Genomic DNA, 13,237 nt, shown 5'->3' with positions numbered 1-13,237 from the left:
TTAATATAGTTATCCCATAGAAAATATAAATAGTAAGAAAATGAGGTAGCCATAGAATGCTACCCATATGTTCACAGACTTCACAAGTATTAAATCTTGTGAATTTTTTTCCTCTCCATTTCATTTGAAGTCAGAATAAATCTATAATTCTACATGTGGGAAGGCAGGCTTTGGCTTTTTGGTTTGTGTCCTGGTTTCAGCTGTATCAGTTAATTTTCTTCCTGGTACAGTGCTGTGTTTTGGCTTCAGTCTGAAAACAGTGCTGATAACACACTGATGTTTTAGTTGTTGCTAAGTAATGCTTACCCTGATCAAGGACTTTTCAGTCTCTTGTGCTCTGCCAGTGAGAAGGGACACAGAAAGCCAGGAGGAAGCAGAGACAGGACACCTGACCCAAACTAGCCAAAGGGGTATTCCATACCACACAGGTCATGCCCAGTATATGAACTGGGGGAAGTTACCCTGAAGGGACCAATCACTGCTCAGGTTGGGCGGGGTATTGGTCAGCGGGTGGTGAGCAAGTGTCTTGTGCATCACTTGTGTTTTCTGAGCTTTCATTTCTTCTTTTGTTGTTTTGTATTATCATTATTGGTATTCTTTCTACTATCACTATATTTTACTTTATTTTAGTTATTAGCAGGTGGGTTAGAACTCGATAATCTTAAGGTCCTTTCTAACCCTAACTATTCTATGATTAAACTGTGCTTATCTCAACCTGTGGGGTTTACATTTTTCCAGTTTTCCTCCCCATTCTGCCCCAGAGAGAAGAGGTAGAGGGGTGAGTGAATGGCTGCGTGGTGTTGAGTTACCGGCTGGGTCTAAAGCATGATGGTTCCCCTCTCCCTCACCCTTCAGCCCCCAGGTGCTGAGGGCCAATAAAAAATAAAATCCAGCAAAAAAATAGTGCCCCATTCTCGAATGTCCTTCTTAAAAGACAGCTGCCAAATGCTTTAATTTGCTACACCTTTATAGTGACTATAATTTAATACGCTTTTGTCATTGCTCAGTTTAGCAGTCTGAAGTCCTGAAAAGTAAACTTTTCTAGTGACATTTAAAATAAAAGCACAATGAGACCGGAGATGAAATTATTTACTGTAACAGTTCTTTAGAAGTGGCCAAGGTTATGGCTGTACTGCTAAACTGGCCAAGAACTTGTCAGGGTCTGTAACTCTCTTACATAGCATCTAATGGAAATACCAAATCGGTGGGTAGAGGGGGCAAAGCAAAAAATATTTCAGTATGAGTATGTGAGGTGAAAAACTACTATGAATGGGTCAGGGAGCACACAAATACAGACATCAGTGGTAAAACCACATATGTAGTAGCCTTAGCTCATCAGCAGTTTTATATAATTAAAATTTACAGTAGAGTATAGGAATTGGGGCTTAAACTAAATGGGATGAGTTTGTGTGTCTTTTCCTTTGAATGTGGGAACCTTACATACATACATGTCGTCTGTGTGTACATATATATATATATATGTACACACACACCAAGAAGCACAAAATTAGTTTTTGTTTATTTAGAGGGTTGGGGATTTTTTTGTTTTTTCTTGGTGGGGATTTTTTGTGTGTTTGTTTGTTTTTGTTTGTGATTTTTTGTTGGGTTTTTTTTTTTTTTATTTTAAGGGTGTTTTAGGCTGATCAGAGAATTTAAAAATGAAAGTCAAGAGCAGAAGTAATTTAAGCCAGGATATCATTTATTCAGATTCTTCATCCTGCTATTTATCTAAAAGTTTTGAAACAATACTTAGGTTATTATCTTGTTTAATCATATTTAATTAGCTAACTGATGGTTGCAGGTAACAAATTTTACTTTTCAGGGGGGGCATTTGTTTTTTTTAAAGCCTCAAAGCTTTAGGGTGCAGCTCTTGCTATCTTACCAAGTAAAAACATATGTTATGCTGAGACTATCACTGAATTATCCAATGTATCTCAACCAGGACAATCTTTCATGATAATAAACAGACTTGCTAGAAAGGCAGCTGCAAAGATCCTTCTAGCAGGCCAGTCCAGGTATCATCCTAACAAACGATTTTGTTGAAGAAAACCAATAGAAATCTAAATTATGGTCCATCTGAAGCCAACCAAAGCCTTAGCACCATAAACTGCATCTCCAGAGGCTTGTCCCTAGGTTGCCTGCCCAATCAATCTAGTGAAACTCGTGAATAATAATGGCGTATTAGGAAGAATCTTCATCAAATTGAGAACTTCAGAACTATTTGCCATCCAGATTGGTACTCAGCAAGCATATTGTTTCCCTGTTGATTTTCCCTGGGTTGTTTATGGATTAATGCCCCATTTTATGTGTCCAGATGATGAAGAATCCACATCAAGCTCTGTATGGCTTGTGCTGAGTCTCTGTAGATGGAAAATACTGATGGTAAAGATTTCATCTAATTGCTAGTTTGCTCCATAGCGAACACCTTGCCAGTGACTGGGTACTATTTTCATGAACTACAGTTACTGCAGACTGTCCGGATAGCTCTGACAATCAATATCTTTAATACCAAAATAAGAGTTTAATCTGATGTCCTGTTGGAAGGCATGTTGAACTGGTGGTGTTAACACAGCATTGAAATCAGCTGACAAATGTTGCTCTCCTGGTAACGTGCTGTCTTGAGCAACTTGCCTTGGTCTCAACTGCTAATCTAACACCACCAGCTACCTCCTGAAAGTATGCTGTGGATATATTTACCAGGTTGATGGCTATTGGGCCATATGCCACATACAATCTGTTCCTGTTCCAACCCCCAAAACAGTAAATGAAGATGTGCGAAGAAGAGCACTTTGCGACTGAGTTCAAGATTCCTGGAGTGTTCACAGATTTTCACACTATTTTGAAGTTACTGCATAGAGGAGAAAACCGCATGGAAGGCTCTTGACTGCTCTCCACCCATTTTGACTCCTTGATTTTTTTTATTTCAGTTCTCAAGAGATTAAATTAAGTTCAACTTTCAGCTTAATTATGTAATAGGCCTCAACCTCTTAGCTAAATTATTTTGGTTACATGCTGGGCCCTCATACAGTTTTGAAAATTAAGTTGTAAATGTCCCTTTCATGTTTTTCATGTTGTTTGTTTAGTTTCAGTAACTTATTTTTCAGTTTCATTTTAAGTATATTTTAGATATAATCCAGAATGGTTTCATAGCCCCTTCTGGGGCTGCCTTGGCAAGAAATGAGCTCTTTTGGGTGCTATAGATCAGACCTCTGTTTAGCTTAATGAAAAAATAAGTCCCTGGCCACTACTTCCTATACCAAAAGGAAAAGAAGAAAGGGATTGGTTCTGCATTTATACAAGCAGGTTCAGACTAATGGTTCTCATAAAAAGTATTCTGTGCTTTTTTCTGTGTGTACATGCATTTCACAGGGAGTCTTATTCATGTGTTAATTGGTTCAAGGTTCACCTATCGAGATTTTGTAGTCCAGAGTTTTTATCAAGGTTCTTGCTGGTATGTGGCTTGCGACTGCCATCCTAGGATGGTGTACACACTGATACTTAAATTCAGTGGTAATACTTGTTAGAGGGAAGAAATCTGCAGATTAGTGTTAGACTAATCTCTGTCAAGAAACACCATATGGGGTACTGCCTAGCAGTATGTTTTCTTCAGGCAAAGAGAGAATCTCTCTTGCCCTGTGCTTAGGAGATGTGGTTTTTGTCACTAGTAAGCCATCCAGTTTTTAAAATCTTGAGTAACAGATGCATCCAGGTGATTTTATTGTCATCTTCAAATCTTCACCTGCTCTGACGAGTTTATTTTAGAAAGCAGGATGAAAGCTGGCTGCATAGTTACAGAGTTGACCCCACTACTAGGCTTGGCTAAGCTCTGGATTTCAGAGAGCAGAAAGCTTTGTGTGTTTAGTTATTAGTGAGTGGCTTTGAAAGATAAGGTCAGGCACAGTTATTCTGGTTGCCTGTATTGGTTAAGGTTGCTTAAATACCTGGTTTTGGAGGACTGTCAGAAGAATAGGGTCTTCTGAAAGACTTGTTGATGTATATGGGATTCAGGGTGGACCCTTCTTCCAGATCCTAGTATTCTCTCTTGTCCCTTAGATTTCTGGCCAGAAGTAAAAGTTGCCATGTGGACTGTTTGGTCATTTTAATTCATAAAGAAAACTTGGCTGTAACTGTAGATATGCTTGGTCTACTTATATCTTTCTTTCCCTGGTCATAAATGTAGTGTTGTGCTCCGATTTCTACATTACCACTTATGAGTCAGGGGTTCAAGGATCTGACTTTGCTCAAGACAGTGAGGGTAAGACAAGGAAAAGGAATGTACTGCATCCTGCTTAATGGAGGAAGACTCCAGGGAAGAAGGGATGCAAGGACTATCTTGAACTGTTGACTGGCAAGAAATATCTCCTCCCTGCCTTTCACTCTCTTTAGTTAATTTTAAGCTTATTCAAGGGCACTGAGGAACATCAACTCTATTTTTTTCAATTGTTACAAGCAAAACTTCAGTTAGAATCACACTGTCCCTTATTGTCTTAATGTTCATAAAACTATGTAAAACTCTAGCTTTTAAAAACTAAATTGATCAGGAAACCAGAGAGTGATGTCATAATTATGATCTGAAGAAACATGTTCTCAATCTGACAATATTCAGATTAATTTGTACACATTTTTAGGGGTTTATCAGCATTTTTAGAATTAAATATGGCTGTCAGTATATAAACATTTGGGTATGAAGGAGCTGTTTGACAGAACAAGGGTAAGAATAGGTTTTTCCCATTCTAGTAACGAGAACTGACTAAAATGTATCTGTAGTTTGACTGTTCTGGTGTCAAATCAGTTGAATTGTTCATTGATGTAGCAGGATGTCCATTAGTTATCCTCAGGAATTGTGGTTTCTAAAGTTCTTTGGTTTGTCACTGGAAGAAAGAAACTGGGCTTGTGTCTTCGATCTGAATCAATGAGAACTGAGCGAAGGCTCAATTATAAAAAGTTACCTTGAAATCTTTAACAAATTAATACACAGAATTGGTAGTCTGAATTTTCCTTTTTAGAGGAGTCATTAAAATTGCTGAGCTGTGTGGCTTAAGTTGAATTAACACACCTTCCCTGGTACCCTTCTATCCAAGGGTGGTTGGCTGCAAGCTCTGGAGGCCAGTTGTGGTAGCACAATATTACCACTTGCAGAGGTTTTGAGTACAGCTGTGTAATGTAGTATTCAACAGTAATGAGCTGGAAACTCTTTTGGCAGCTTTCTGGCATGTGCTGGCTGAATGACTGGGGTATGACTGAAAGGCAGGAATCGTCATGTTTGATGGTAGAAACAGGAGGGAGGAAGTCTGTTGGATAAATTGGCCAGCAGTTCAAGTCTGAATTACTCTGGAGTCATCACTGCTAGATGGGAAATTTCCATAGCAACAAAAAATGCTTTTTTTTTTTTGCCATTTTAATTAGAAATGTTATCCATCCTCTTAAATAACCAATTTTGGCTATTTTTAGAATTTATCTCTGATTTAGAATAGTTGGTTCCCTGATGTGTGTGTTACCTGAGGATACTGTACTGTGCGCATGTGTGCAGGCACATGTGAGCACTTGTTAATTCAAAATTGAGAATTTGTTTGGGAATAGAGGAAACAGGAAAGCAGCTTTTCCTGTTCCAAGTAATGAACAAAAAACAGGTGGCAGTGGAAGATAGCCAGTACAGAAAAATGTCCTTAGACTCAAAGCATAATACTGAAAGTACAGAATCCTGTGCATGAACAGTGTTTATATTGCATCTTAATTAGTTTAATGCATGGTAAGTTTTGCCTCCTAATTTTTAGTGTTGTTTTTCTTTCTGCTTAGTCTATTCATATTTTTATTTGGAATGTCAGGTTCTTGGGGTTTTTGTTTCGTTTTTGTGGGGTTTTTTTGTTTGTTTGGGGTGTGTTTAACTTGAATTAATGGAAAGAATTTACCTTGTAGGCCACTTGTATTTCAGCAAAAAGATCTCAAAGCATTTAGTGTTTGGGATTGAAATGCAAAACAGTATGAAAAATGCAACATAATGGATATTACTTGTACAGAAAAGCTTTTATCTGCCAATGTACGCCATTTTTACTGAAACAACTACAGACTATTTTTGGTAACTTAAGGCTTCTAGCATTCAGTGTGTTGTCTCCCCTTACTTGTTCTATAAGTCTGTAAGGGTTTTTGTTATTAAAATTTTAAATTCACAAAACAGTCGTATTAAATGTGTTTAATGAAAACTAAATGTTGCTTTTGTATCTTTGATACATTAAGTACCGCATGTATAATATACAATTGTTAATCTGTACTTGAAACATATACATTTCTTTCCCAGTTATGCTATTAGAACAAAATTTGAATAAAATTACTGTCTTGGAGACTCTAAAGGTAGATAAATCTTTGTGGTAACATTTCCATGTGCACTGAATGTGTACACTCCCAGACCATATGGAAATTGTTGATGAATAAGCTATTCTGGAAATCCTTTTTAGAACATGAAGAAAAATGGGTTTTGTTGTTTTAGCCATATCCTTATGAACTGCCACTGAGGTTATCTCATGCAGGAATGAAACACTGCTTTGATATCTACTGAACAAAATTCTAGTTGAATCAATTGAAACTGCCAAAGCAGCAGCATTGCAACTTGATTTCCATCCTGAATCTCATTCCCATATGATTTTTTTTTTCTATTATCGCATGGCACTGTCTGAAAAGGAGAACATGGTCTTTCCTGTAAGATAAAAGTGCCAAGGTATATTTTCAGGTGTTTGTGCTTCAGTGTAATTTTCAAATTTTAAGAAAATTATGGTCCTGTAAAGTTAATTAGAGTATATGGAGTAAGATTTCCTGCTCAGCTGTCTCTGTATTTTTAGTTTAAGGTACTCCTAAATGTTTTTATCATTCTTGTAAAGAACACTATGAAATTGTTAATATTTAAAAAAGTTGACTATTGCCTACTTTAAAACTGCTTTTCCTATTTCAGAAAAGGAATGAGAAAGGCAGCATTACAAGTTCTGACATGCTTTTGCTAATGATGCATTTTATTCAGCTTGAGAGCACTGTCAAGTATAGTCTGGGAAATAACAGCAATTTGGAAACCTATAGGTGGGAACCATTTTTCTAGTTTTAAGTTATAAACTTCATACAGAGGTACAATGGCAATCTGTTTAGGATTATTACAGTAAAAGCAACTTGCTCTGAGTAGGCAGTAAACTGCTACAAATCTTCATGTATGTTTTAGAAGCTGCTGAGGCCACTACAACAGTAGGACCTGGTTCAACTTTATATCAAAGCCTGAATAGCCAAGCTAAGCTTAGGAGTCTAGCAGCAAGGCACAGTACAAATAGGCAGTGGGAGGTTCACCTGCTGTAAGTAGACAAGATCTTATGATCCATTTAAAGCTGAAGTTAGACAGCTAGATACCTTGGAGACCTGGACTTCTCAGGGAAAAGGTGAGAATAGCTTTTCAGTCAGCTGATAACTTCAAATAAATGGGTTAATGCATGTAACAAGATGATCTATTCCCCTCTATATGAGGGCTGTGGTACAGAAATTAACACTGAAAAGATGGAACAGAATAGATAGCTATATATTCAGAAGATAGAGCAATTTGATTAAAAGTTTATTTTGCCTCATCTATTACTGTAACAATCATTTTTAGAAGATTTTTCTCTCTAAATTCTGCTGCAATTAACTGCTTTCATTTCTTTTTTTTTAACCAGGTGTCAAACAAAAAAACAAACAGCATTCCTCCCCCAGCACAGCTATCTAAAATCAAAGTACCAGCACCACAGACAGTACTGAAGAAAGAAAAGCGGCAGAGTTCTTCAAGGTTTAATGTTAGCAATAACAGGGAGCTTCAGAAACTGCCAGCTTTAAAAGGTATGTCTTTTTAAATCAGAATGACTCTTGGGGGGATCTTGGGCATAAGACAGAGAAGCATCTCAACTATCACACTTGTACCTGAACATCATACATAATATATCAAGTATACATGTGCAAACTTGCACATACTTGCATGCTCAAACACACTGTTTTGGTTTGGTTTTTCTTTTCTGTCAATCCTTATAGGAGGACTTACAATGTGTTGCCCTCTTGGTGATCAGTATATGAAATACTTTTGTTTCTTCAACCCAGAAATGTCTGTGTGAAAGTATGTTTGCTCATCTTGCATAAAATAAGAGTATTTGGGCTTTCTCTGCAAAGTATATCATCTGTCCTCAGTGCAGCATGCTGAAACACTTCTTTATACTAAAATATCTCTTGGCATTGTGGGAAGACCTGGATATCGCTATTTATTGGTCTTGTTTTTGTGATGATGGGTCAAGCGGAGTGGCATCTTTTTAGTGAATATTATTTTTCTTTTGTCAATTTTAAGGCTTTGTGGTCTTTTATATTTACTGCCATCTGTAATGAAAAGATGGTGATAGTTGTTGTCTTAATAACACAGCTTTTATCTTTATTTTAGCTACTGTCTTTTATGTAGATACATGTTTCCACAGTGTGCTTACAGTAGCTTGTAGTAGTGCTAGGGTAGAATTTTCCAGATGTGATCCAGTGTACTGATGTACTGCTTATGAGCAGCCGATTTGTTCTGAAGGTTTATTTAAAGGAAAAAAAAAAAAAAAAAGCTGTTTTGAAGTGTGATGCATACTACGTTCCAGTGTTTAAAGTTGGCAGTGAAAGCGTAATAGATTCCTGAGGTGTTGATTAGTGCTGGTGTAGGCAATGTGGAAATGTCAAGGGATAAGACATTTTCTCCAGTCACTGTTTTCTTGATATAATGCATTAGTATTTCTAGAATATAAGAAACTTAGATTCTGAACCCATCTGAATTATACTGGTTTTATACAGATTATGCAGATCAAATTGGACTGCAACATTCATCTCTTCACAGAGATACTGTTTTTACAAAATATATGAAATACTGTCCATTGTGTTAGTATAGCAGTCTATATACAAGATGCTGCTTAATTTTAAGATTTATCTGCTGTTTAATTAGTGAATTTTACTCTATTAGTTTTGTAAATGAGAATATTTAGCACCACAGATTATCGATAATATGGCCTATGTTTTACACTGACATAGTAGGTTCATGCACAAGCTGTCACATCCGGGGTGTGACATAAGCAAATGACACTGAATTAAAGTAGTGATTTTTGTAAAAAGTTATGCATACAGCCTTATTGACTGGCATGACCTTTTGTTCAGAGGCTCAGCTGCAAGGAAAAATGTTTGTTACAAGATCTAGAACCTCTATTTTGTTCTACTTTAAATAGTATGTTTCTGGTTGTGCCTGGGACTGTCAGCTCAGGGTGGCTAGAACTGAGCATGCAATGCAAAGCAGTGCGGACAGTGAGCTGGAAACGAGAAAAGTGAATCCAGGTGGGAGTGGGGGAAAGTAGTCCATTTTATGGTGGGTGAGGTGAAGTTTTGGATCTGTTGCTGTCTACACTAGTAACCTATGAAGAATGGCTGCTTGGACTTGGGTGTGGCGGGGGGGGGAAGTGGGGAAAAAAAAAATAAATAAAAAGGTAAGTCTTAAGGTCTTTAGGGGTGGCCGACACGCCAGAAGGCTGTGCTGCCATCCAGAGGGACCTGGACAGGCTGGAGAGCTGGGCGGGGAATAACTTGATGAAATATAACAAGGGAAAGTGTAGAGTCCTGCATTTGGGCAGGAACAACCCCAGGTTCCAGTATAGGCTGGGGAACGACCTGTTAGAGAGCAGTGTAGGGGAGAGGGACCTGGGGGTCCTGGTGGACGACAGGGTGACCATGAGCCGACACTGTGCCCTTGTGGCCAAGAAGGCCAATGGCATCCTGGGTTGTATTAGAAGGGGGGTGGTTAGTAGGTCGAGAGAGGTCCTCCTTCCCCTCTACTCTGCCCTGGTGAGACCTCATCTGGAATATTGTGTCCAGTTCTGGGCCCCTCAGTTTAAAAAGGACAGGGACCTGCTGGAGAGAGTCCAGCGCAGGGCAACTAAGATGATTAAGGGAGTGGAGCATCTCCCTTATGAGGAAAGACTGAGGGAGCTGGGTCTCTATAGTTTGGAGAAGAGGAGATTGAGGGGTGACCTTATTAGTGTATATAAATATATAAAGGGGGAGTGTCACAAGGATGGAGCCAGGCTCTTCTCAGTGGCAAACAATGAAAGGACAAGGGGTAATGGGTACAAATTGGAGCACAAGAGGTTCCACTTAAACCTGAGAAGAAACTTCTTCTCAGTGAGGGTGACGGAACACTGGAACAGGCTGCCCAGGGAGGTTGTGGAATCTCCTTCTTTGGAGACATTCAAGACCCGCCTGGACACGTTCCTGTGTAACCTTATCTAGGTGTTCCTGCTCCGGCAGGGGGATTGGACTAGATGATCTTTTGAGGTCCCTTCCAATCTCTAACCTACTGTGATACTGTGATACTGTGAAGGTCTGTTTCAAGAGTATTCCAGTGCATTTGACACAACATACCTGTATGTGAAGAAATGGTAGGAGTATTGTGCGTATGCATTATATTTGTTTTTCAGTCAGCAATCACTGCCTACTCTCAAGTGAAATGAAAGATCTTGAGCTCGTCTGTGGTGGATATCTGATGCTCTATGTATGTCTCCAGGCTGTTGAGGGTCAGACTTTGTTATGAAATGGTGATGCAATGGCTGATCTGGATAGGTAGTAGTTACTACACTTACTAATAAAGCTATGTCCAGTCTCATGGATCATAGCAAGTGTCTGGATAGTTGCTCACTGCATGTGTTCACTTATACCCCCCTAGTACTGTTGCTGAGAATGCTGTTGGCCAGTCACCCTGTTCTAATATACAGAGATACATGACTTGACGTGCATTCAGTGTGTCAAGTAAAGCTGAGAAACTTTCTTTTTGGACAGCTTTAAGAGTGGTGTTTAATGTCTGTGCCTGAGCAGCAGTTAGAGTGGACTGACAGGCTGTAATTTAAAGGACTGAGATGATCAAGCAGGTTCGACTTTAATGAAGCACTGGGAAGAACATATTGTTCCTTCAACATAGCTGTGTTTAACCGGCTTTCAAACTCCAGTTACTTACATCGACTGGATGTATTTCTATAGCTACAGTGCCTGGGAAATCTTTCTTCTGTCTGTAGCAGACAGAGATGTGTATTTTCTTCATGTATGTTGGGTTGATTACTGTGTAGTGTGATGCACATTACATGGGGTTGCATTTTAATCAGAGCATATAGAATGGGGTTATCTTTGCATGCTTTAAGGTCTGTATTAGGTCCCTGAAAGCTTGTAACTGGTAAGCTCTAAATGGCCTGTCGTATTAGAATCATAGAATAGAATCATAAAATAGCTAGGGTTGGAAAAGACTTCAAGATCATCTAGTTTCAACCTCCCTGCCATGGGCAGGGCCACCTCCTGCTAAACCATGCCACCCAAGGCTCTGTCCAACCTGGCCTTGAACACTGCCAGAGACAGAGCATTCACATCTTCCCTGGCCAACCCATTCCAGTGCCTCACCACCCTTACAGTAAAGAACTTCTTCCTTATATCCAATCTAAACTTCCCCTGTTTAAGTTTTAACCCATTACCCCTTGTCCTACCACTACAGTCCCTAATGAAGAGTCCATCCCTAGCATCCCTATAGCCCCCCTTCAGATACTGGAAGGCCGCTGTGAGGTCTCCACACAACCTTCTCTTCTCCAGGCTGAACAGCCGCAACGTTCTCAGCCTCTCTTCATACAGGAGGTGCTCCAGTCCTCCCCTGATCATCCTTGTGGCCCTCCTCTGGACTTCTTCCAACAGTTCCATGTCTGCTCATGAGAGCAGAGTAGAGGGACACGATCACCTCCTTTGACCTGCTGGTTACACTCCTTTTGATGCATCCCAGGATACAGTTGGCTTTCTGGGCTGTGAGCGCACACTGAAGCCGGCTCATGTTCATTTTCTCATCGACCAACACCCCCAAGTCCTTCTCCACAGGGCTGCTCTGCATCTCTTCTCTTCCCAGCCTGTAGCTGTGACTGGGATTGCTCCAACCCAGGTGTAGGACCTTGAATGTGGCATGGTTAAACTTCATGAGGTCAGCATCAGCCACCTCACAAGTGTATCAAGGCCCCTCTGGATGGCATTCCTTCCCTCCAGCGTATCAACTGAACCACACAGCTTGGAGTCATCGGCAAACTTGATGAGGGCGCAATCAATCCCACTGTCCATGTCAGCAACAATGATGATAAACAAGACTGGTCCCAACACCGATCCCTGAGGGACACTACTCGTTACTGGTCTCCAGCTGGACGTTGAGCCATTGACCTCAACTCTTTGCATGCGGCCGTCCAGCCAGTTCTTTATCCACCGAGTGGTCCACCTATCAAATTGATGTCTCTCCAGTTTCGAGACAAGGATGTCGTGTGGGAAAGTGTTGAACGCTTTGCACAAGTCCAGGTAGATGACATCAACTGCTCTATCCCTGTCCATCAGTTCCGTAGCCCCATCATAGAAGGCCACCAAATTGGTCAGGCAGGATTTCCTCAGTGAAGACTGAGGCAAAGAAGTCATTAAGAACCTCAGCTTTCTCCAAATCCAGGGTAGCCAGTTCTCCTGATAGCTTCCAGAGAGGGCCTACATTGTCCCTAGTCTGTCTTTTATTCGCTACATACCTATAGAATCCCTTCCTGTTATCTTTAACATGCCTACCCAAGTTTAATTCTAACTGGGCCTTAGCTTTCCTAACCTGGTCCCTAGCTTCCTGGACAACATCCCTGTATTTGTCCCAGGCCGCCTGTCCTTGCTTCCACATTTATTAAGCCTCTTTTTTCATTTGAATTTTCCTCAGCAGCTCCTTATCCATCCAAGGAGGTCTCCTGGCCCTCCTGCTGCACTTCCTTCTAGTTGGGATGCAACACTCCTGAGCTTGTAGCAGGTGATCCTTGAATATCAGCCAACAGTCTTGGGCCCCCCTGCCCTCTAGGGCTATATCCCATGGAACCTTACTAAGCAGGTTCCTGCAGAAGCCAAAGTTTGCTTGCTTGAAGTCCAGGGGAGTGAGCTTGCTGCACATTCTTCTCATTGTCCTGAGGATCTCGAACTCGACCATCTCATGATCGCTGCAACCAAGGCTGCCCTGGAGCATCACATTTCCGACAGGCCCTTCCCTGTTGGTGAGCACGAGGTCAAGCATGGCACCTCTCCTTGTTGGCTCCTCTGTTACTTGCAGAAGGAAGTTATCTTCCACACAATCGAGGAACCTGCTGGATTGCTTGTGCTGGGCCATACGGTACCTCGAACAGATACCAGGGTAATTGAAGTC

At 40.4% G+C, this 13,237-nt stretch overlaps 1 protein-coding gene across 4 annotated transcripts in view; it reads left to right on the top strand.

Annotated features, from left to right (window-relative positions):
- PPP2R5C (protein phosphatase 2 regulatory subunit B'gamma) overlaps positions 1 to 13,237 on the top strand; it is an 83,569-nt gene that overhangs the window by 9,889 nt on the left and 60,443 nt on the right. For all 4 annotated transcript variants that reach the window (XM_061376207.1, XM_061376205.1, XM_061376204.1 and 1 more), the window contains exon 3: positions 7,683 to 7,842. In XM_061376207.1, coding sequence (XP_061232191.1) covers positions 7,683 to 7,842 — 160 coding nt within the window. The remainder of the gene's footprint in view (positions 1 to 7,682; positions 7,843 to 13,237) is intronic.

This window comes from Neopsephotus bourkii, unplaced genomic scaffold (assembly GCF_033783945.1).
Source record: "Neopsephotus bourkii isolate Nb327-2 ecotype Australia unplaced genomic scaffold, CSIRO-AGI_Nbou_v1 NB_1707, whole genome shotgun sequence".
Classification (NCBI taxonomy): Eukaryota; Metazoa; Chordata; class Aves; order Psittaciformes; family Psittacidae; genus Neopsephotus; species Neopsephotus bourkii.
This window is presented reverse-complemented; position numbering and strand designations above follow the sequence as displayed.